The following is a 25,729-nucleotide window of genomic DNA, read 5'->3' as shown; positions in this document are numbered from 1 at the left end:
ATCCCTCCATAACAGTCCTTCACAGTGGAGGACTCTAACTCTATAAATCTCTCTTTGAATAGTGTGAAGGCTTCCAATGCCAAACAGAACTCTGTACTTGTCAAACTGTACATCTAACCTGGTGACATTAGGTTGCACAACTCGACACCACTCTGCCGTCGAAGCAACCTTCAACTACAACAACTTTGTTTCATCCAACGGTCTATTGTCACAGAAGTGACATTATGTTTCTCTTTTAACACCATGCTGCCAATGATCAACCTTCCCTCTATAACATCCCTGTTTCATCCAACGGTCTGTATATTGACAACATGCGCCATTCCGTTATGTCTTGTAGTTTGTTTTTAGTTAAATGGGTTGGTGGGAACAGCAACCAAACCTGGTCTTCACACCCTCTGCTCTGAGTGAAGACAGGATATCCTCTGACAGGGCTGAGGATGTATTCACACTTAGTGCACCGCTGTTTCCTTTCAGTAATTTCACTCAGTATGTGTGTTATGGCGGAGCCTGTCCCAGCTAAATGATTAATGGGGATGAAACGGATCACGATGGCGCAGCGGCTGCGGAATCCAGGTCTCAAGAAAAATACTCGAGCTGAAGACATCCAGGGTTTCTTTTCTTAAAGTTTTCTACAATGACCCGTCTCTCATGAGAAATGCTATTATTGCTGCTCGGCAACACATTGGTCCAATATGTCAACAAATAAAAAGCACTTACCTTGCTAACAGTGCTTAATGTCAGCCATTTGAGTTTGATGTACAAAACCAGAAACGCATTGGTAAAGAGAATCATGAATTCTGGATTTCATTTGACTTCATAACCTTTTCAAGCTGCCAGTGAGAAACAGAGCGGTGTTTCTAATAATAAAATCCCTCTTGAAGCAAGTCAGGAAGCCTTGCTGATACTTTTAGTCTTTAAAAAGAGAATTTAACTTCAAGGCAGTGTGGATAAGTCCCTGTGGATTGAGTATGCGTGCTAAGTGGAGAACGGCTGGTTGGAAATAGCTAAATAAATGCAAGTGTAGAACCACATACTGCAGAAAGCTTTATATAATGGTATATTGTGAGCAATAGCTGCTGTAGTTGAATGCATTGTACAGCTAGCTACTGTGTGTAGGCTATATGGAAAGAGTAAGATATATATATATATCACTCAAGGTCCTGACAGAAAATATTAATCATAAGTTGATGTTTGACTAGTAGGCCTAACCCAGTCAAGTCAGAGGTACGTGATCATTTAATTGGTCTGGATATAGAGTAGTCAGAAAAACATACTATGTAAAAATAAACTATTTTTTTTAGATGACCTGTACACTATTGAAGTTTGCCATTTTCTGCTATTTTCTGTTGAGAGCCTGCACATCCAAATTGGGTTTAGACTAGCTTAATGAACACACACGCTTGAATATAATTAAATGGGACTACAAACAATAGATAATTCCCTTGGTTGGTAACCACAATATTTTATATGGACATACTCTACATTGTTAAAATCATAATAACAGAGGACTGGGGGAGAGTAAAGACAGAACTATGATCGCAACATCATTATGATTTAATGAAAATCATGACATTTAAAATAGCATCAGTCACAAAATATATACAAAGAGGGTTTGTTTATTAAATAAATACTGCACCATGTAATAAATTAATCTAGTCATATACACTATGTGAAATGGCATTGGTCCAGAAGGTCCTCTGGCCTTCTCTACCTTTGATGATGTCACAGTAGGGCACAGTTGTAACCACGCCATTGGCTTAGCAAAAGACCACCTGGCTAGAAGCCAACTCCCCACCTAGTGTTGTGGAATGTTTTCACAGTAACACATTTCCTTCTCTGCCTTGCAGAGAGCTACTCAATTCATCCCCACCCTGTTGAAGCCTCGCCTTAACCAAAACACCTAACTCCGCAACCAAACAAAAAGATTGTCCTTTAAAAAAAAAACAGCGTTTCAGTTCCTTTTTGCAATGTATCGTCTGGATCCAGCCCAGCATTGTCCCGCTCCACTTACCAGCCTTTTCTCTTGGCTTTCCTTGAAGGGATGCGTTCTTTGTACCTCCATTCCATCCATGCTGCCAGACTTCCACAACAGAGCCATGTCAATTAACAAGTTCTCCCATTAAACCAATTCCAGCTTCTTGACCTCTCACGCAAACACCAAAGCCCCCAAAATGGCTGCAGTCTTGGGTCTTCAGTTGCACCTCTGCAGCAGCATGTTGAGTGCGTACTCCATGCGACTGCACAGGTCAGCGCTGCAGCCGGCCATTAGGAGGGTGCTCAGGCGCAGGGTGGTGGAGATGCGCTCCTCGTTGATGTAGGTGAGCAGGTACTCATCACTCTGTCTGCACAGGAGGATCTTGGTGTGGTCATGGTAGAAGTTCACCTGCAAGGGAGGGGGAGGGAGGTTAGGAGGAGTACCAACTAAGCAAGGATTCTGTCACATGGGAGTGGGAATATGTAGATGGTCTGTGGTGAGGCGTGTGCCTAGCAGTCTAGTTAGATGAGGTGTGCGCGCTTGCACTTGTGAAAGCGAGGAGTTTGCGTGTGTGAAAGTGTGGCTGGATATGTTTCAATATATTCTCATTTGTTTTTCCATATCAGGGAGTTTCTGTCCCCCTCTTTCAAGAAGCACAGTCAAATGGGTTCATCTAAAATGTCTCCCTACTCATTTTAGAGAACAGTCATCTAGAAATAAGACCATAAGTGATATAGCTGTGCAGCTGTACCTGGAAGGTGCCGTCGTTGAAGAGCATCATGAGGGCCCGGTCTGACTTCAGCCACTGCAGCAGGTAGAGCCTGGGGGCCCTGGGGTCTGTCACATTGGGCAAGTCTCCACCATCCATAAGGTTCTCCTCCATGTAATGGGCAAAGTATTTCAAAATGGTGACCTGGCCTATGAATGGCTCTGGAGCCTCGCAGGTGGAGAAGACAGAACAATGGCCCAGCTCAGCATAGTAGTGAACAGTCCTGGAGAAAACACCATTTGGGAAAACAGTTAATGAGGGATACCAATGGCATGATAGCACCTTATGTGAGAATGGAATGGGCTAAGTAATAGCAATGCCTAGGGATCGACCAGGCCAAACGTATCCTTTTTTCTGCCTAATAGCTTTGGAACTGACCATCCTATTTTCCAATGCATTAGTAAGATCTGGAACCAAACTACACAGACAGGGTGGCACTACTCACCTCTTATCTGCCAGCAGACTCATGTGTGTGCCGTTGTTGAAGAGGACTCCCACGGTGTGGTCCGACAGCTGGTAGCCAAAGCCATACTTGTTGGAGTAGTCCACCCATTTGGTCACCCACTGGAAGCTGCTGCCCAGATTCTCTTTGGGAAGATCATCGGCTAGAGGGAGGGGGAAACATTAACTCAATACTATACCACAGAATGGAGAAAATCTTCATTTCTTGTATGGTTTCATTTTAAATTACATGTTTAGGTTACCACGGTGATATAAATAAAAATACATTTCTATCTTCATTCAGTTCATTGTTGTGTTTATTACATACCTTCCGGCATATTCTCCAGACACCCTTTCAACACCCGGGCCACGGTGTCTGCTACACTGCCCATGGTACTGTCCTCAAGACCTGCAGACCAATCAAAACATATCAAAGACCATTCTCTATGTTTCAATTTGGTTTCAAAAACATCCTACTGAACTAGGAATCTAGCCTCTCAGTCTTCTAAAAAGACTGCACATTGATTGTCTCAAAATGTAACTGGCACACTTTAAAATCCACTCATACTAAAAAAAATAAGAAAATAAATCTAACTGTGCACAATATAGGGAATAGTGTGCAATTTTACACAAAGCCAAGTCTAGCTCTGCACTTACATTCACTACTGCAGCTGCCCAGGGTGCCTCTGACAATCAAACGGATTGTGTCCCTCAGCTGCTGCTTGTTGGTGCCGTTGACCCCTTCCTTGACAGAGGCCGCTGGCCTGGCCACGGTGGGGGCCACAGGGGGCTTGCTGCTGTTCTCCGATGCCTGTCTGGAGAGAGGCTGGCTGATAGACGTCTTCCTCAGGTCATTCCGCAGCCTGGTGAGCTCCTCTTCCTCTTTGGCCATTCTATCTGTGTGCAGAACAAAAATGGCAGTTAGAAAATGGTGTCAAATTTAACTAAGATGGCCACTACGTAGGTATGATCAGTATTGTTTTTAACCAACTTTTTTTTTGTTGCATTTGTCAGGTTACTTTGATACATGTATGCGGATGTATTGGAGCAAGTAGACCAAGTTCCATTGCAATTTATTGAGAATGTGAAAGTTAAATCATCCTCCTTACTACTCAAATACCCTTTCAATACTTAACATTTCACTAGGATAATAAGCGCACACACAGACAGGGAGTACCTTTAAAGTACTACTTACTCAAAGTCCCCAAGTACTTGGCTTTGTCCTTCTTGCCCCCTCCGAACAGGGCGGCTGCAGCCTTCTTGAAGAAGCTCTTGGCAGGGCTGGTATGGTGGAGGTCTGGGGCCGTGTGGCAGCAGCTGGCCGACAGCTTGTCTGGAGTGAACCCCTGGGAGACACACAGAAAGGGAATGGAAGTTAGCCTGATGTCGAGGTAGCCCAGGGACCAAGTATGGATTGATCTCTACCTAAATATGGGTAGAAAGGAGGTGTGCTTCTGGGGATAAGTGTTGAGTATGCATGGTCAGCCTCCCACAGAGACCGACAGCCTCCCACAGAGACCGACAGCCTCCCACAGAGACCGACAGCCTCCCACAGAGACCGACAGCCTCCCACAGAGACCGACAGCCTCCCACAGAGACCGACAGCCTCCCACAGAGACCGACAGCCTCCCCCTTCCAAACATGAAACACACCTGGGTGAAGAAGTCGTGTCTGAGGATGTCCTCCAGGTGTGGTCTGTCTGCAGGGCTCTTGGCCAGCATCCTGCTGATCAGCTGTTTGGCCTGGGCCGTCAGGGAGGAGGGCAGCGTGTAGCGTGCCTCGCGGATACATCGGTACGTCTCCTTCAGGTTGGTGGTCTCAAACGGGGGTCTGCCAAGGAGCATGGTGTACCTGCAGATGCAAGGGATGGACAGAGAGTCAGTAACCCCACTAATGACGGACAGTGATTGGATCAGACCTATACTCTATCCTCCGTTTTACAGTCAAGGGAATAGCCTTGTGTTCACACAATCACAACCAATAAATGGTAGCTGCCTGCACTCACTCAAGATGGTCCAAAGAAACATGAGTTGAATAGCTAAACTCAAACTTCAACAGCTGAATCCTAACATGAGAAGCATGTGCATAACCTAAACCTATAGTACAATTCTGAAATCTGACTGACACAAATGCCCGGATTAACCCAAGTAGCCTCCAACATATCTAGTTAAATAAAGGTAAAATACACTAACATCTCAGGTTAGGACTTAAGCACTTAAATTCAGACATGAATCTGAATGAAGCAAGAGGCTCTATTGAGGTGAATGTGAACATGGAAGTATCCAAACCAAACATACATGACGCATCCCAGGGCCCAGATGTCCGACTCGCAGCCGTGGCCCTGCTTGTTGAGCACCTCAGGGGACAGGTAGTTGGGCGTGCCACATATCGTCCTCCTTCGGTTTTCAACGGGCTCCAGCTTGGCAGCGAGGCCAAAGTCCCCTACCTTCAGGTCCATAGACTCGTTGATGAAGAAATTGCCTACAGGGGGGGTGGGGGTGGGTTAGTGACTTTGGTCATAACCTCAGAGGGGGAAATATATAAGAGGCAGTCTGTCTAATGGACTTGGCTACGCACATCTTATAAAAAGTGCAACATTCAGCAAGGTAGAAGGATTATTCATTTAAAGCTGTGTTAAGTCAGAAGTCAATGAGTACAAATGTTATATCAATGACCTGAAGGATGTGCCATTGTCCTAAAACACTACAGAAATGGTGAGCATCCATTTGTTTGCTTAATGGTGAAACAAATATTTCACCCAATGATCCAACAGAGACTGGTGTGAGTAGCCAACCTACCCAGTTTCAGGTCCCTGTGCAGGATCTCCTGTTCGTGGAGGTACCTCAACCCGGAGACGATCTGTCGGAGGTAGTACCTCACCTCAGGCTCTGTCAGTACTTTCCGAGCCTTCAGGATGTGGGCCAGTGACTGCAAGGTAAACAAAGGAAGTGGTTAAAAAGATGTCACCTCTGTTGAAACCAAAGAAGTAGGCAGCAAAGTCAACAGGGTCTTATTAATTAAGGCACAACATTTTGCAAGGTTAGGGGAGGGTTTAACTCACTCGTCGACTGCAGTATTCCAAGAGAATGTAGATGTTGTCTTTGTCCTCAAAGTGGTGGTAGAAGTGCACAATGTGCTTATGGTGGAGAATTCTGTGCAGCTCAATCTCTCTGTCAATCTGTTGAGGAATTCAAATTGCCCATGGTCAAATTACATGCACACACGACATGCGCCACAATCAATAAAATAAAGCATTGCGCATACCTTTTCCCTTTGGTGCGGTTTGGAGACCCGCGTGTGTGGAATGATCTTTGCAGCATACACTTTGCCTGATGCCAAATCTGTGAATTCATAACATTTGGCAAATCCTCCCTATGGACAGAGAAGTGTCAGATCGGTAAATCAACAAAGATGTACTGAAAATGGACCATCGGATCAATGTAGCCTGACGCTCAATATCTCACAGCCATTGGTGTAATTGCATGGACCCACATCGAAACAGTTTCTACACCAATAATGTGATAAATCACAATATTATCAATAAAAATGGCTTGCAATAGGCTACTGCAAATGATAACATGAACAATGTACAACAACTTTTTTTCCCTGGACAATATTGGAATTGTATATTTTTTTTAAAGACTCAGCCAGGTAGAATTCCTAACCAATCGGTTGAAATTAATTTACCTTGCCCAGAACTTTTCCTCGGCAATAGCATTTCCCCTTCGTTGGATCCGTAATAATCCGTGACAACTCTTGTGTGGCTTGAATTTGCTCCTCTGACTTCTTCCTCTTGATCTCGGAGGGCTTGTTCACCGAGTGTTCACACATGGTGGGTTGGTGAGCGATACTCCTGAGTATATCCATGTCTACTCTATAGTGAGAGAGACTTGCTGTATTTGATGTGGAACGCTGAACAGTCGCTCCGAGCTTTATAAAGGAGTGTCCGCCCCTAACAACCGACGTCACACAGTATGGCTCTCCGCCGAGGGGGTGAAAGTGTGATATGACTTCAAACCATGTTCAACAAATCGGTGTTGAAGAACGCACGCAACAACACCTCTGCCTAGCAAACTCGTAGGTATAATATCCATACTGTGAGACAAGCTGCTCCATATGAAAATACACATATGCGCTTTCCTTACTTATTTACAACAAAAAATAAACAAATCATAGCGTTCCTAATATAATGTTCGTTAAATATGTAAAATGTATATATATAAAATGTAATATATATATATATATATATATATATATCAGAAAATCTCGGGTACAATCCCATCTCTAGTTATCAAACTGAAACGTTTCTCAATTCAATTCAAGGGGCTTTATTGGCATGGGAAACATGTGTTAACATTGCCAAAGCAAGTGAGGTAGATAATATATACAAAAGTGAAATAAACAATAAAAAAAATATCACCACCTTCAGATGATGATAAATGATGGTGCCAAATAAGAGACCGAGATGTTGGGCTACTATTGTCCCTTATAAATAAAACACTTACACGGATTATTAAAAAAAACACCACCTTTTCGTTAGCATATGTGTATTGAATAGGAACCCTTCTGATAGTTTGGAGGGGTGAGGACGCCACCCAGTGGAACTCAACGGGTCTTCCATACATATTGTGTGCCTCGTTATGATGATGATCAGTGTGAAAAGAGGAGAGAGAGCGGCCTAGACAATATGTATTTTTTTTAAAATTATTGCTCAGCCAAATTACAATATGACAATCAGTTGTATATAAAGTTTACATCATTTCACACAAATCAAATATTCTACTGTTTGATCACAAAACATGAATAAATACCATGTTTTTCTATTATTTAATATAATAATATATCTTATGTCTTTCTACTACAACCCACCTGCATTGGCCAGTGTGTGAAGATAAATACACTGTATAATAGCTAGTGGCATGACACCATGTGACAAACCTATATGCAGGAGGTGTGTGACACTTTCACACTTTTTTTTCTTCATACCAAATCCAGAGGTGGTTGGTTGAAAGGGAAGTAGCTATATAAGACAATTAGAAACTCCAGTCGTCTCGCTTTACTGTCGACGTAATCTACTGCAAGGTAAGACGCATTTAACTGTTCTATAATCTTGTTACTATTGTAGTAGTACTATACTATCACTGTATTGTTACAGTGGGTTAACATGATCAACTTTTCTACGGTAGCTTTTACGTTTGTGCGTTGAAATCAATATATTTAAGACCTGATCATTGGAAGGGAGTGGCAGGTAACCTAGTGGTTAAAAGCTTTGGGGGCCAGTAACTGAAAGGTTGCTGGTTCAAATCCCTGAGCTGTCTAGATGAAAAACATGCCGATGTGCCCACCCTAATTGCTCCTATAAGTCGCTCTGGATAAGAGTGATTGGTCAAATGTAGATGTATCCTTATCTAAGTCCTGATAACCTGAAAATATAAATATATGACATTTAGCACACTTTTATCCAAAGCAAATAACAGTCATGTGTGCATACATTATTTTTATATATGGGTGGCCCCAGGAATCAAACCCACAACCCTGGCGGTGCCAGCGCCATGCTTTACCAACTGAGCCATACAGGACCACCCCAATTTAAATCCTGATTACTAGAAACATCCCTATTTATATTCTGATAACTAGAAACATCCCTATTTATATCCTGATAACTAGAAACATCCCTATTTATATCCTGATAACTAGAAACATACATATTTTATATTCTGATAACTAGAAACATCACTATTTATATCCTGATAACTAGAAACATCCCTATTTATGTCCTGATAACAAGAAACATCCCTATTTATGTGATGATAACTAGAAACACCCCTATTTTATGTCCTGATGCTAATTTGCATTCATTAGGCGCTGTAATGTAACAGTGAACAATGAAAGAAAGGATAGTAAGTAGTATGTTTTTGTGAAGGTCGGTATAAAAGTTCTGGTAATCCATTAGCCCTAAACATGCTAGTTTTATTTGGTAAGTAGATCCAATTATTGATGTATTGCATATTGCACTGACACAGAAAATACTTATTCCGTCAGTGGACGTGCACCGGATGTGATGACCAGTTCTGACCGTCTAGACTTTAGTCAGTTACCTGGCTGATTTCAACATGGATTTGAAGTACTACTCCTTGTGATAAAAGTAGTATGAGTCTAACATAAATTGTTCATAAAGGAGGAACAGAAAAGGTTGAGAACCAGTACTTTAGGCTACCTGAATACATACCACTACTTTAGGCTACCTGAATACATACCACTACTTTAGGCTACCTGAATACATACCACTACTTTAGGCTACCTGAATACATACCACTACTTTAGGCTACCTGAATACATACCACTACTTTAGGCTACCTGAATACATACCACTACTTTAGGCTACCTGAATACATACCACTACTTTAGGCTACCTGAATACATACCACTACTTTAGGCTACCTGAATACATACCACTACTTTAGGCTACCTGAATACATACCACTACTTTAGGCTACCTGAATACATACCACTACCTGAATACATACCACTACTTTAGGCTACCTGAATACATACCACTACTTTAGGCTACCTGAATACATACTACTACTTTAGGCTACCTGAATACATACCACTACTTTAGGCTACCTGAATACATACCACTACTTTAGGCTACCTGAATACATACCACTACTTTAGGCTACCTGAATACATACCACTACTTTAGGCTACCTGAATACATACCACTACTTTAGGCTACCTGAATACATTCCACCTAGAAGTTTCAATTCACCTGTATTCTATTTCCATCTCTCTACATTTCTGCTTCTACCTTCCTCTGCAGCTCCCTATCCTGATCCTCCTGTACCAACCATGTCGAACTGCACCTCGACAACCCCCTGTGGGGACAACTGCTGCCCACACACCAGCAGGGGTATAATCCTGGGTCCGGTCTCGTTTGTTCTCATCGTGCTTGGTGTGTGTGGAGGCCTAGCTTATTGGTGGCGTCGCCAGACCAGGCAGGACCAGCTCACCTCCCAAATTTCGCCCAAGCTAACACAGATCAACAAACCTCAATCGAAATCCTCTAGTGTCTCTGAGAACAGTGAACCATGTCCTGTGATGGAAAGACCCCCACTCCCATTCCCCACGGATGACGTGTCAATGTCTATGGCGGCTGGCTACCCAATGGGAAGCCACAGTGGTAGAGCTGGGTGCTATGAGAGTGACTATGAAAATGTGCGACTGGCAAGACCAGAGGAGCCAAAGGCAGCTGCTGGCAACTGTTCAGCAAGCGTGGGTAGTGAGGGGGACTGTATGATGTGTGATGCTCCAGAAGAAGAGGGTAGTGAGGGGGACTACATGATGTATAATGCCCCAGAACAAGAGGGTAGTGAGGGGAACTGTATTATGTGTGATGCTCCAGAAGAAGAGGGTAGTGAGGGGGACTATATGATGTATAATGCCCCAGAAGAAGAGGGTAGTGAGGGGGACTACATGATGTATAATGTCCCAGAACAAGAGGGTAGTGAGGGGAACTGTATTATGTGTGATGCCCCAGAAGAAGAGGACGGCATTTATGCCAACTACCAAAGGGACATCAAAAATGGTGTTGCATCTGCTGCAGCTGAACCTAGTGTCTTAGCTGTGCATAGAGCCTAATAATTATCAGCAGGATAAACTCTGACCACAACCACAGTCTTCAATAGAACACTTTTCTCAGGGCCATTTTTCTTGTTTGTGGCTTCAAATTGACTTGAGACATTTGAAAAGCAATAATAATAATAATAATAAATGTCACACAAGAGAAGTGATTAAAAAAAATGACTTCAAGCATGCAATCCTTTAGTCTGGCTGCATATCCAACGAAGTAAATGTGCATCAAAGTTATAGTAAACACTGTAAACAAGCATATGTATTTTATTCCCTTCTATTTTACATTCTGCTAACCCCCTTTCTATTCTGTGACTAAGATGTAATAAGGTACTATTGAAGCTTTAGAGGGGCAGCAATAGCCAGCATGGTCTTTTGTAATTCAACTTGCACATTGTACAAAACATTATGTGGGGCCAATGAAATGACATGGAACATTTGTTAAGAAGTTTTCTTGCACACCATTGGTTACCATGCAGAGGGGCAATGAGCATATTGCCATTTGCTCTAAGGAAAAGTATTTATGTAACCGAATGAAATGTATATGACTGTAACCTATTGAGACGCCGAAGGATAGGGCTTACGGACAGTGCTGACATCATAGGCCCACACCTGGTCTAACCCCGACCCCTTGGAGCAGGTGTGTGGCCAATGAGGGAAGGGGAAGCGACACACCACCACCATGGCATCCTCAGAAAGCTCCTTCAGCAGCTTCTCCTCTAGAACTTCCATCTGTCAGACAGAAATGGCACAGATATGAAGAAAGGGAATTAGATACTGTGCCTACGTGTGTTGAGAGGTAATACCGGCCCAAAAGTAAGACCTTACTTCAGTGAACAGGGTTGAACAGGTTTGAGTCTTGTGGTCCACCAGGCTTTAAAAAAAAAGTGAAACTTACCACTGCGGGGGCCAGAAATACAGTCACGCTGTTGTATCGCGATAGATCCGTCTGCAAAAGACAAGAAAAGAACATAGCATAGAAGCAAATGAAGCAGCGCTTCTCGAACAACAGCAGTGGAACTTTTTATTTACAGCTCTGACGAGATTGGTCATGATTACTGGTAGAGAATCTCTTAATCATTTCCTATATTGTGCGTCATTATTGTGACTGTAAAAGAGGTTATGGTAAAATGAAAATGTTTTGCATACTGTTCCAGTGACTTACTGCACATACTGGAAATTAAAATAAATCAGAAGCGTGTTCTCAGTCTGTAACGGTTGTCTTCGGTGGAAGGAGAGGAGGACCAAAGTGCAGCGTGGTAAGTGTTCATGATCATATTTATTTAAACTCAGAACACCAAACAAAATAACAAAGAGAATGAAACAAAACCGAAACAGTTCTGTAAGGTGAGGAAAAACACTAAACAGAAAATAATCACCCACAAAACACAGGTGGGAAAAGGCTGCCTAAGTATGATTCTCAATCAGAGACAACGAACGACACCTGCCTCTGATTGAGAACCATACCAGGCCAAACACATAAACACAACATAGAAAAAAAGAACAGACTGTCCACCCCAACTCACGCCCTGACCATACTAAAACAAAGACATAACAAAAAAACTAAGGTCAGAACGTGACACAGTCAACACAGATATTTCTGTCATTTATATAAGTTTTTATTGGACAGGTAGCCTTCATGGTCCCTGACCAATAAACTTAATAAAATAAATCAATAAACATGGAATTCATACTGTACCTTCCAGAAATCCTTGCTGACAAAATTGGCATTAGTATGTTATTCCCCTCCACCAGGCTCTACCTCATGGGTAGGTCTGCAGCATTGAGTTGATCTCAAACCCAGTGCATTGGAACCCAACTAGCGGTTGTTGGGCAGACTTGTCTCATTCATGCAGTGAGTATAAAATGACATTCACATCACAACTAGTCATGTGGTGACAGATAATAGTTATATTGTTCTTTCATGTCAATGCTCAAAATACTATTGGACATAACTGAGTGAATGTACCTGTCCTTTGGCCTAAGTGTATGAATAGACTTTGTTTCTTTCATATTTTCCCATCTTGAAGACAACAGGTATGGATACAGGTTTGAGTGTGAGAGATCTCCCTTGTACAGTATGTTTGTAGTTGTATGAGCTAGTCAATATCTGTCTGAGCATCTGGTTAAAAATATCACTGGACTAAGGCCTGGTTGGTCCATCAGTTAGTGTCGCCGTCTACAGCATACAGCATGAATCCAACCCACTGCCTTTGTGAGGGCACTCTCTGTCCATCTTCCATACCATCTCTCCTCTGTCCAATAAAACACAAAAAATTGTATTTCCAAAAAGTATAATATGACTAACAATACCTTGAGCTTAAAGGGCACTTTCAAGCCTGGCATCACAAACACGACCCACAGCCCCAGTCAAGATGGCCGACATCCACAAGGTAACAGAGCTGTTGTTTTGGTAGCTGTAGAGGAGTCTTGTGTTGTCCTCCATGGTGACATCCCACTGCTGTGACCATGCAGAGAGGCCATATAAGAGTGTACAGTGTTTGATAATAAGTAGGGTCTGGAGTTTTACCTGGTTAGCTACAATGAACCTAGGTATTATTTCAGCAGTGTTGGGGAAGCGACTCTGAAATCATAGTTTACCAAACTACCAGTTACTGCACATTGGAAAAAGATAAGCTACACTAAAGCTACCCTTAAAATATTATTTTTTAAACTTAATTAAAGTATTTCACCACATCCAAGATACTTTGTGAAACATCATATCTAAATCTGAAATGTTATAGATGAAAAATTGCAAGAACAGTTCACTTTGGGGTCAGATGTTAACAGAATGTGTAATTTAGCCTATTAAACACCCCCCCCCCCCCCCCCCCAAAAAAAAACAAACAATTAAAGTGAGAATTAAGAAGGTCTGATACCAAAAATGTATTTATTTTATTTAAAAAGTAGTGTAGGTTCAGTAGTTAGCTTCACCGCAAACAAAGTAAATAACTGAAGACCAAGATTTGAATTTAGCTCAACGACCACCAAGCTACTGCAAACATGTTGCATTACTATTTGAACTACATGCAGTTCACTACTCCCAAACGCTGTATTTCAGTACTTACTAAAGTTTAGAATTGAGACCATGAACCCAAACTATATCACTCTTATATTCTCACTATAATTATATGACTATCTGCCGTGTCATTTCTACATACAGGATTCATACTACACTGAACAAAAATATAAACGCAACGTGTGTTGCGTTTATGGTCCCATGTTTCATGATCTGATATAAAAGACCCCAGAAACGTTCCATACGCCCAAGAATCTTGTTTTTCTCAATTGTTTTCCACAAATTTGTTTACACCTCTGTTTGTGAGCATTTCTCCTATGGTATCGACAGGCATTAGCTACGGACAACGAACACAATCGCATTTCATTAATGGCAATTTGAATGCACAGAGATAACGTAACGAGATCCTGAGGCCCATTGTTGTGCCATTCATCCACCGCCATCACCTCATGTTTCGGAATGATAATGCACAGCCCCATGATGTCGCAAGGATCTGTACATAATTCATGGAAGCTGAAAATGTCCCAGTTCTTCCATGGCCTGCATACTCACCAGACACTTCACCCATTGAACATTTTTTGGGAAGCTCTGGGTCAACGTGTAGGACAGAATGTTCCAGGTCCGCCAATTGAAAAGGACTGGGACAACATTCCACAGGCCATCAACAGCGTGATCAACTCTATGCGAAGGAGATGTCGCACTGCATGAAGCAAATGGTTGCTAGATACTGACATTTTTCAAAGGTATCTGTGACCAACAGATGCATTTCTGTATTCCCAGTCATGTGAAATCCAGAGTTTAGGGACAAATTCATTTATTTCAGTTGACTAATTTCCCTGTAAACTATAACTCAGTAATTATTTGAAATTGTTGCATGTTGGGTTATATTTTTGTTCACTATAGAATGAGACTCATTCAGTTAGTGAAATCCACGGGGCAATGAAAGAGGACGATAAATTGCTAAATAGGCTCCCTCATTAGTGGAATATCAGCTCTAGTCTGCACATTTGACTTTCTTTTCCTTTTGCCATGAACACTAGAGGTCGCCACAGTAACATTCTAAATTAACATTCTAAAGCGTCATCGTCCAAAAACTGGTACTGTACTAGTGCTGCTGTGCCATTCACCTAGTGTCCAAGATCTAGCAGTTTAACCTAATATAGATAACAGGGAAATGTAATTACATTACTGGCGACAACGTGATCACTGCTCACAAATTCAGTCATGTTCCACGTATATTACCATTTAAAACTCCTATTTTCATTATTAACCAGCGACATTATAGCAATAATCTAGTCATTTTTGTTAAACTTCCAGACAGAGCACAGCATATAACCCACTTGGCAAGCGTCAAATCCAGATTGACAGGTTCTGCACCAATCAAATTCTACTTTCCTCTTCCTCTATGATATAATTGTGGTCAGCAAACAAATGTTTAAGGTGCTGGAGTGTGTGGTCAATCATGGTTTACAACATTAGCTCCACACTTCTAAATCCTCCTACCTAACTCAGTACACCTGGAAAATAAAAAAGAGCCCTAGTAACTTCTAAAAGACCATCCCCAAATTCCCTTCCAACCCCCGTCCCTGTCCCTGTCCCCGTCCCCGTCCAACCTCAATAATCCTACACTTCAATCTTTCCCTCTCTTGAACATACTTACAACAATATAACAACACATGCAAAATCAAAATCACAGTTTCATCAACGATACACTCAAGACACAAACCATTCACATTCTTGCCAATCAGATGTAATGACGGGTTCAATGTACAATGTCCTGGACGCAATCGAGCAAACACCACCTCTTCCTTCCTAATCTGAATTTTGAATCTTGGTCCACCTACCTTTCTTTGAAGGGCATATAAATGCCTGCCCTTTGGCTCAGAGTCTGATATCTTCTGCCACACATCTATCAAATGGCTTTGATCTTACATTTGGCCTCACCTCTACCCAGTGGAGCATGAACATAAATTATATCTCATTTTAAAGCCCTTTTGGCAGTCTGGTCAACAATTTCATTCCCTTCCACACCGAATGGGCTGGGACACAGCAGAATCTCATTACTACACCCAGTCTCTCGATTCTCCACAATAACGTTAATGCCTCCAATAGTAGGTCACTCATATTAGATTTACCAGATGATAAACTATTCAACACAGACAGGGAATCTGAGCATACTATAATACTGACAGGTTGTACGTCCTCCACCCACTGGAGGACAACTACTATCGCCAACAGTTCAACTGAGTATACTGACAGTTCATCTGTTAGTCTTCTACATATCTCCACTTCTACATATCTCCACAATTCAGGAATGTTAGCACCTGCTCCTGTGCGCCCACTATCTGGGTCCTTGGATCCATCTGTGAAAAGCAGTAAAAATGCATAAAAACTTCTACCAATGTAATTGTCAAACAGTTTCCATATATCACTGATTTATAACCAATCTTTTATTTTCTCTACCAAGGTTAGATCATCAACAGGATTCGGTAGTAATCCCAGAGGAACATCCCCTATCACCATAGAAGGGCCAACCTCCAAAACCAATCAGATTACGATGTGAGCCTTTCTTTTACGCCTGCTATATTAGGTTAAACTGTTTGGGTGAGCCTAGTTAACCCAATCAAAGTATATTTCGTCATTGATGACTGGTAAAAGACTACATTCCCCGTCAGCTCAACATGCTATGTGATTGTGAACGGTTCTCGCTATCCCGTATCGTTGGAACATCCCTAACCAATTGAAGATGACCTGGTGAAATGGTTAAGGTAAGGTATTTGGTTATGGTTAGGCTACGGGTAGGGATTAGGGTTACGGTTTAGGGTTTAGGATCGGGAAGTCCAAGGATCCCAGATAGAACTAACCGACTGTGAACGCGCGCAGTCGCGTGTCATTGCGCGCTCTCGTCTGGCTTGAAAAAAGGGGACAGCTCCGTTGCTTAAATCCAGAGGGAGGCACAGGCGGAGCATCTCTGGGTATCACTCGCTGAATTGAACACAACACATTTGGAAATCTGTTTGTCATTTAGTGGCACGCTCCAGGACGCACCTATGCAGGTAGTTGTATGTTTTTTTTTGGCCCTTTATTTCTCATGACATATTTGTAGTCATATATGCCTGTGAATTATTTGTAAAAACTGTATGGCAATTATGGTAATCAAGCGCATCTGGCCACACTGTTACTAAAATTGTGCCCTGAAAATGAGAGAGCTACGCATGAAATCGTGTCTGTATACAGGCAGAGTGACAATATGTTTTTAAGCAAAATCGAACTGATGGTGAAGAACATACGGTGTCAATATGGGGGTGGGGGTGCTTTTCTACCCTGTAGTTGTAGGAAAAAACGTTAGCCTATTTTACATTACTATGGGTTGAATTAATAGCCAGCGATGAACTGTAACGTTAGTTGTTCGCTTGAATTCAGTAATTATCTTACAGTATTATTTTATTAGCCTAGCCTATGTGAGCTGGACCAAATTAACCCACATTAGATCTAAATGATACAATTGGTGTTAAAATATTAACATTTCTTATTTATAAGCTTGTATAGCTAGGCTAGACAGAAATAATACACCATCGAATGTAAATGAAAGTGTAATGTATTTTGTTGTGGAACTTTGAATGGTTGCAGTTAACTGCATCAACCTTCTGTATTCATTTAGGATTTTACATAATCATTTAATAAGCTATAAAAATGTTTTATTAAAGAGAGCTTCTCTCTGTCTCTCTCTCTCGCTATATATATATATATATATATATATATATATAACTCCCACTAATTTATTGGGTAAAACACCAATGTTTCAGCATCACTGTGTCTTCTTCAGGGTAATGTCATGAATACTTGAACCAGGTTATGTAGACAAACAGTGAAATTAGTGCAACCAATGACAATAGGGAGGGGTGTGTCATAATTATTAGGTTGATTCAGAATGAATTGAGTGAAATTAGATTGTAAAATACTAGATTATAAAATAATCTAGTAATCATTCCTGTAAAGAAGTCTTAAAGTCAGAGATTGATTAATAAAGGAAATAGCCGAAAGGCTTATGGTACCACTTTTCCCAATGTGTGAATGAAAATGTCTCCCTCCCTTTAGCCAGGTAGAGGCTTGCCTGGGTCTGTGTATGTCTCATGGTTGAGTTATTGGATCTGAACAGCCCTGCTACATTGCTCTTATCATTTCTGTAACACCTCCATAGATTGAACATTTAAAAGGGTTGCGGATGCTGATGAAATAGTGGTCACAGGGTTCTGTCCAAAGTATTGCACTAGAGAATAGGGTGCCATTTGGGACGCATACCCTAATGTTCAGGTCTAGCGAACTCTGAAACCCCAATCGCTGAACACCAATTGCTTTTTGAATTTGAACCGTCTTGTTCTTGCAGATGGCTGCAACACAGCAAGAGGGCTCGGACCAGAACTTTGATCACATGTTCAAACTGCTTATCATCGGCAACAGCAGTGTAGGAAAAACGTCCTTTCTCTTCCGCTATGCCGATGATTCCTTCACCTCCGCTTTCGTCAGCACTGTGGGCATAGATTTCAAAGTGAAAACAGTCTACAAGAACGACAAGCGGATCAAACTGCAGATATGGGTGAGTCTAAAGTATGTTTTTGTGGCATGATACTCTCCTCACTCGAAGAGTGTTTCCTACTGTCGAATGTTACAGTATGCGTAGTACTGTTTGCTGTTGTAAAGGAGGTAGTTCAGAACTGTGTCTGTGTGATAAGATACCTTGCAGGGGACCTAAAGACTCCTATTGTTGACTCCTAAGCTAATGCCTAGTCCAGTGTTCCCAAAATCGGTCCTGGTGCCCTCAAGGGGTGCATATTTTGTTTTTTGCCCTAGCACTACACAGCTGATTCAAATAGTCAAAGCTTAATGTTGAGATGATTATTTGAATCAGCTGTGTAGACCCTGGCCTAGGAATTAGTTCAGTTGGCTGCTGGACTGATGCAGTCTTGTCGTACGAAGGAGACCCAGGTTTGAACCCCGGTTGGTCACTCTGTCATGTCCACAAGAGGTAACTCAGTGCCAATATTACATTTAAAATGCTTTGAAAACAGGAAGTCTGAATTTGTATTTTGTTCTCTGCCCAGTAGCTATGGTATTAAACCTACAACACTGGGGTACTGTCTGGGGTTTGTGAGGTTAGTGACAGCAGTTTCAAAAGGATTCAGGGAGGACTTTATTATCTCTGGGAGTCGTTTGTGAGGCCCAGGTCTGACCAATTCATTTTTTGGCACTTAATAATTGTATAGTCACAAATTCATGATTTTTTTTAATGTGCCTTGTATAGCAAAAATGTCTGAAGGATATGAAATTATAATGGCAGCCCAGTATGTTCTTGTCTATTTCTCCAATCAAGTGAGGTCTAACCCTGCTTGATGGTGTTAATGAAGGACATTTGCTTTACTAGTGTCTGAAATGATAGTCTCACTTCCTTTGAAAGAGGGTGAATAAAAGTTAGACAAGGATGGATAGATAAGTCTCTAGCTCGAACGTCTTCAGAGGGACAAATCCCTCCTCTGTCTACAGGATGCTGACATGATGACTAATCGTTTTCCAAGATGGTAACACCAGAGATCAAATGAATGTTATTTCCATCTGTAATATTTTACTCATGCTTATTTGGAAAGCTATTGTGTGTTTGAAGCCTTTTAAGGGGTTGTATAGGGATGTATTGAATAAAGATTTTGTCATGTGCAGTAGTTTTAGGCTTGTCTCTATTCACTCTAGAGAGTGAATTTCATAAAAATAAAAACAGTGAAACATAAAAAAAAACAAGTTATCCATTTTTAGAGTAAACTATACTAAATAAATTCACGTCACCAAATAATTGATTAAAACAAACTGATTTGCAATGAAGGTGTCACGACTTCCGCTGAAGTCGGTCCCTCTTCTTGTTCGGGCGGCGTTCGGGGTTCGAAGTCACTGGTCTTCTAGCCATCGCCGCTCCACTTTTCATTTTCCATTTGTTTTGTCTTGGTTTTCCGCACACCTGGTTCACATTCCCTCATCTGACTAAATGTATATTACCGTCATGTCTGTGTGTGGAATTGTTTGTTTGTTACGTGTGGTTCGCATCAGGCTGGTTGGCGCCGGTTTGTGTTTGACCCGTGTGTTTTGTTTATTGTACCGTTTGTGTACTTTGGGCATTATCGCTGTTTTCCTTGGGCATGAATAAAGTGCGCCTGTTATCACCCATCTCTGCTCTCCTGCACCTGACTTACCTTCAACCAGTTGCGCACATCGTGACAGAAGGTCTACAGTAGCCTCAGCAGCACACTTACCCAAATCAAGGTAAGCTTTTGGTTTTGTTCATTTACTTCCAACGGGGCCTGCTTGTGTAACTGCTAAACTGCTTACTGACTGAACACTTTACTTACTGCATGATTGTTGCGGGTTTACTAATGTGTTAGTTCTAGTAGCTATGACATGACAACGAATCAGGTTGTGTGTAGCGGTCATGATATGAAGATTTGGCTTGGAAAATATTTTTTTGCCTGGTCACAGACAACTGATGTGTTTTGCACTGAAGTCCACAAGCAAAGGGAAAAGGTGAGAGGAGGAGAACATGCAGATAACGGCGAGAAATAATGATATATACATCGAGCAAAGTGATCATGCTGTTTTTATGTGGCTGCTATGAACGTGAAATGTGTTTCTATGTGATCAGCAGTGTATTCATTCCTCCGATTCTGTTGAAAAAACGTTTCTTAAACGGAAGCAAACAGAACAAAATGGGGATAAACATACCAGAATTTTGTCCAAAAGAAACCCACATTTGGACTAGTGATTACACCCTAGATCAGCTAGATGCAGGCAAGAGTGTGCAAGGCAGTATTGAACCTGTGTGCACCTACGTTGTAAACTTTAATTCTTAGGCTAGGTTGTAGCAACCTCATGATTGGTACAGGGAAAATTTTAGTATCATGTAAAAGCCTAAACTTATCGATGTTACACTGAGCTGGGTGAATGGAATATGAATGACAGTCATCCAATATGATGTAAAAGAAATAAGGCCATGCTCATAAAACAAATGCGCATCCTCTCTCATCTAAAACGGCTCTGGTCTCACAGTAAAGCGTCACTGAGTATTCAGAAAACGTCTCCAAGTAGGAGTGTTGATATAGAATCAGTTGTGCCTTTTTTAGAATAATGAATGGACTGATCAGCACTCCTGATTTTAGATCAGCACTGCTTTATGAATACAGTCCCTAGTCATGATCACTTACTAACCCTAACCCTTACTTAGCCTTACTAACCATTCCTAACCCTAACTACCCCTAACTACCCCTTACTAACCATAACCCGAATCCTGACTAACCCTTACTAATCATAACCCTAGCTAACCCTTACTAACACTAGCTAAACCTTACTAACCCAGATAGTAGCTACTATCTTGTCTCATCGCTACAACTCCCGTACGGGCTCGGGAGAGACGAAGGTTGAAAGTCATGCGTCCTCCGATACACAACCCAGACAGCTTCTTAACGCGCATCCAACCCATAAGCCAGCCGCACCAATGTGTCACCATGCACCTGGCAACCTTGGTTAGCGCGCACTGCGCCCGGCCCGCCACAGGAGTCGCTGGTGCGCGATGAGACAAGGACATCCCTACCGACCAAGCCCTTTCCTCTTGTGGACATGACAGAGTGACCAACCGGGGTTCAATTGTGCCCTTAACCACTGAGCCACCCGGGAATGATTTTCTTGATAGCAAAACGAATACAGGTCAAATTGTGAGTTTTAAATAAGACCTGCACTAATGACTTTGACCAACTGAACACATTAGGCTGCTTACTGTCTGCTGCAGAGTCAATGGCTACTAAGTACAGCTGGAATGGAATGTAAACCTAATGCTTACACTACACAAATAATGGCCCAATCTCATGGTTTTTAATTTGTGCCAGGATGATTTTGAACTGTGTTGGTTTTATACCCAAACCAAATCGCCTTGAGAGGATGTTATGCTTGCTGAAGACCCTATGATCTATAGCCCTTTCCTGAAGATATGATCCATTGGAAGCCCCACTAGTCTGATCCATTGGAAGCCCCCCCGGTCTGATCCATTGGAAGCCCCCCTGGTCTGATCCATTGGAAGCCCCCCTGGTCTGATCCATTGGAAGCCCCCCTGGTCTGATCCATTGGAAGCCCCCCTGGTCTGATCCATTGGAAGCCCCCCTGGTCTGATCCATTGGAAGCCCCACTGGTCTGATCCATTGGAAGCCCCACTGGTCTGCTACTCACAGATATTAGGCCTACTTCTCTACTGAAGACTGTCAAAATCAAACTGCAATCTAGTCGGAAGCCTACCCAGTGGGCACACACTGGTTGAATCAATGTTGTTTCCACGTAATTTCAACAAAGTTACTTTGAAGCAATGTGGAATAGATGTTGAATTGATGTATGTGCCCAGTGGGTATTTGACTAAATCTTCTGATCATCAACTGATATTTCAGTTACCGCCCTCTTCTCTAACACTGTACACGCATTTTGCCTCTTGAGAACCTAGCAGAGAGAATCTACTGCTGGTGTTTGAGCTATTCTGCCACCAAATGTCTGCTTTACATGAACCAGGTGGTGGCCACACATGGAGAAGAATTAGGCCAGCTATTAATCATCATGTCAATGGTGTATTACAGACAAAACTGTTCTTATTAGAGAAAAAACCCAATATGTATCTAAATTATTTTAATGCTTCAAGCGTAGGATGAGAGTATGATTTCAGCAGTGGTGTAAAGTACTTAAGTAAATGTACTTAAAGTACTACTTAAGTAGTTTTTGGGAGTATCTGTACTTTCCTTTACTATTTATATTTTTTGGACAACTTTTACTTCACTACATTCATAAATAAAATAATGTACTTTCTACTCCATACATTTTCACAGACACTCAAAAGTACTCGTTACATTTTCACAGGAAAATGGTCCAATTCAAACTCATCATGAGAACATCCCTGGTCATCCCTACTGCCCCTGATCTGGAGGACTCACTAAACAGAGAACATCCCTGGTCATCCCTACTGCCCCTGATCTGGAGGACTCACTAAACAGAGAACATCCCTGGTCATCCCTACTGCCCCTGATCTGGTGGACTCACTAAACAGAGAACATCCCTGGTCATCCCTACTGCCCCTGATCTGTGGGACTCACTAAACAGAGAACATCCCTGGTCATCCCTACTGCCCCTGATCTGGTGGACTCACTAAACAGAGAACATCCCTGGTCATCCCTACTGCCCCTGATCTGGAGGACTCACTAAACAGAGAACATCCCTGGTCATCCCTACTGCCCCTGATCTGGTGTACTCACTAAAAGCAAATGCTTCTTTTATAAATGATGTCTGAACATTGGTGTGTCCTTGGCTATCCGTAAATAAAATAAAACACAATTGTGCCGTCTGGTTTGCTTAATATAAGGAAGTTGAAATCATTTATACTTTTACTTTTGATACTTAAATATATTTGAAACCAAATACTTTTAGACTTTTACTCAAGTTGTATTTTACTGGCTGACTTTCACTTTTACTTGAGTCATTTTCTATTAAGGTATATTTACTTTTACTCAAGTATGACAGTTGAGTACTTTTTCCACCACTGGATTTTAGCCATGTTTAGAGAGAGTAAGTCTTTGTTGCATGGATGATTTTGCTTCTAATGTTGACCAGTGACCACAAAGCAAGTGTAATATTGTATCAATACAGTCATTTTACTTAGCAACAGTCAATGGCAGCATGTGAAATTATATTTTCATCTATGTGATACAAAATACAAAACCTGAAACACATAAACAATTTACAGTAAATCCAAAGGACTCCTTCACCTTCATGAGTCATTAGCATGCCCTCCCTCGACCTGGTCTCATCTGAGTCCCTCTCTGTCCAAATTAATATCACTCACTCCTGAATGTGCTACTAGACCCTGCCATACACTGAAACCATGGAAACCGGTCTGGAGCTAGCTAGCACAGAGGAGGTAGCTGTGGCACAGGGGTTATACAATACAACCAGACTCATAACATTGATTTTGGGAAACGGTGTTAGCAGTTAGCTAGCGGGTAGTGGGTGCTAGGCTTGGTCACTCTGCCCTGGCTGTCTGTAACCAGAGGTCTACACAGCTTTGCCGGATATCTGAAATGCTTGAAATCGAGTTTTGCGGTCTCAAGGAGTTTTATTAGTATCGATTTTTCATTTAGGTTGCAGCTGTCTTCAATCATGGCTAACTTAGAGAGGCTTAAGGAGTGTTAGAGGGACGTAGCTACAATGCCTGGATACAATTGTAGTGCAATGTCTCCACTTTTACTGAGACTGTACTGCAGTAATGAGCTTTAACAGCTTTGGAATATCAGATTCCATTTATAAATTAGGGTTAGATCCAACTAAACAAAGTCAAGCCATCAAGGCAGTCTGAGGAAGACATCAGCTTGATGTTGAAAACGTCAGTTACCTGTATTCATCCTGAACAATGAATTAAAGTGAGCAAATAAGAAATTAATTGAATGGTTTTTGTGGAGTACACCTCTCTGCCTCAAACGAGTCCTTTTGGAGGTTTTTCTTGGTAAGCCCCATCAAGCTTTATGAAAACAATATTTATGAACTGCCGTTACAGTGTATATACAGCACTTGACAATAGGCTTCAAAGCAGTTTACACTGTTATGGGGGGGATAATTTCACCTCATCCACCACTGGTCAGGGTTGGGGAGTAACGGATTACAAACAAACAGTATATATAATCTGTTACGTTACCAGCAAAAATATTGTAATCAGATTACAGATACTTTTGAAAAACTAGATTTAAAAAAAAAAAAAAACTAGACTGAGAGGATTACTTTTATATTCAGAAAGGATATTTGCGGGGGAAAAAAATCTGTTTCTCAAACTGTGCACTGGGGCCTCCCACTCGTCTTTCTGTTCTGTTCTGGTTAGAGCCAGTTTGCGCTGTTCTGTGAAGGGAGTAGTACACAGCGTTGTACGAGATCTTCAGTTTCTTGCCAATTTCTTGCATGGAACAGCCTTCATTTCTCAGAACAAAAATTTCAGAAGAAAGTTATTTGTTTCTGGCCATTTTGAGCCTGTAATCGAACCCACAAATGCTAATGCTCCAGATACTCAAGTTGTCTTAAGAAGGCCAGTTTTATTGCTTCTTTAATCAGGACAGCAGTTTTCAGCTGTGCTAACATAATTGCAAAAGGGTTTTCTAATGATCAATTAGCCTTTTAAAATGATAAACTTGGATTAGCTAATACAACGTGCCATTTGAACACAGGAGTGATGGTTGCTGATAATGGGCCTCTGTACACCTATGTAGATATTCCATATTCCAGCTACAATAGTCATTTACAACATTAACAATGTCTACACTGTATTTCTGATCAACTTGATGTTATTTTAATGGACAATTTTTTTTCTTCTTTCAAAAACAAGGACATTTCTAAGTGATCCCAAACTTTTGAATGGTATTGTGTGTGTATATATACAGTATGAATCAAAAGTTTGGACACAGCTACTCATTCCAGGACTTTTCAATATTTTGACAATTTTCTACATTGTAGAATAGTAGTGAAGACATCAAAACTATGAAATAACACATGGAATCCTGTAGTAACCAAAAAAGGCAGCCAGCAGCTTCCTGTGGTCTTGTCTCAAATGGCACCCTATTCCCTATGAGCCCTGGTCAAAGGTAAGGCACTTTTTAGGGAATAGGGTTCCATTTCAGACGCGGCCGCTGTCTTTATTATCCTCCCATCTCTCATCGTTAGAACGGCGACATTTAACCGCCTCGCTTTTCTGAAGAACAGCTGGCTTGTTTCCGGAAGGCGTCTTTTGTTCCCCCGACGAGGTGTGTGTGTATGTGTGTGTGTGTGTGTGTGTGCCTGCCTATCTCCC

At 41.7% G+C, this 25,729-nt stretch overlaps 2 protein-coding genes and 1 long non-coding RNA gene across 3 annotated transcripts in view; 1 reads left to right on the top strand and 2 right to left on the bottom strand.

Annotated features, from left to right (window-relative positions):
* Nucleotides 1–1,536: 1,536 nt before the first annotated feature.
* On the bottom strand, nt 1,537–7,110 carry LOC110523192 (serine/threonine-protein kinase PLK2). Its single transcript, XM_021601667.2, has 12 exons — nt 6,873–7,110; nt 6,450–6,557; nt 6,247–6,363; nt 5,984–6,113; nt 5,483–5,666; nt 4,838–5,036; nt 4,381–4,531; nt 3,843–4,082; nt 3,514–3,594; nt 3,190–3,349; nt 2,727–2,967; nt 1,537–2,383 (listed from the first exon to the last, which is right to left on the bottom strand). Exons 1-12 carry the CDS (start codon nt 7,050–7,052, stop codon nt 2,192–2,194), a joined length of 1,983 nt encoding a protein of 660 aa, XP_021457342.1. The 5' UTR covers nt 7,053–7,110; the 3' UTR covers nt 1,537–2,191.
* Nucleotides 7,111–7,514: 404 nt separating this feature from the next.
* Nucleotides 7,515–12,156, bottom strand: LOC110524952. The gene is made up of 4 exons (XR_005051640.1): nt 11,983–12,156; nt 11,716–11,766; nt 9,775–11,549; nt 7,515–9,700 (listed from the first exon to the last, which is right to left on the bottom strand). It is a non-coding gene; the product is annotated as an uncharacterized LOC110524952 (long non-coding RNA).
* Nucleotides 12,157–16,597: 4,441 nt separating this feature from the next.
* The window catches only part of LOC110523189 (ras-related protein Rab-3C), a 64,549-nt gene continuing 55,417 nt past the window's right edge, over nt 16,598–25,729 (top strand). Inside the window, exons 1-2 of the mRNA XM_021601665.2 lie at nt 16,598–16,892; nt 18,224–18,433. Coding sequence (XP_021457340.1) covers nt 16,887–16,892; nt 18,224–18,433 — 216 coding nt within the window. The 5' untranslated portion in view covers nt 16,598–16,886. The remainder of the gene's footprint in view (nt 16,893–18,223; nt 18,434–25,729) is intronic.

Source organism: Oncorhynchus mykiss, chromosome 5 (genome assembly GCF_013265735.2).
Source record: "Oncorhynchus mykiss isolate Arlee chromosome 5, USDA_OmykA_1.1, whole genome shotgun sequence".
Taxonomy (NCBI): domain Eukaryota; kingdom Metazoa; phylum Chordata; class Actinopteri; order Salmoniformes; family Salmonidae; genus Oncorhynchus; species Oncorhynchus mykiss.
This window is presented reverse-complemented; position numbering and strand designations above follow the sequence as displayed.

Bases quoted from the DNA above. Each gene is read 5' to 3' on its own strand.
- LOC110523192 (XM_021601667.2), bottom strand. From the start codon at position 7,052: ATGGATATACTCAGGAGTATCGCTCACCAACCCACCATGTGTGAACAC. The intron at 6,364-6,449 runs GTATGCGCAATG...ATTCCTCAACAG, and splicing joins AACCGCACCAAAGGGAAAAG to ATTGACAGAGAGATTGAGCT. The intron at 3,350-3,513 runs GTATGTAATAAA...CCCTCCCTCTAG, and splicing joins TCTGGAGAATATGCCGGAAG to CCGATGATCTTCCCAAAGAG.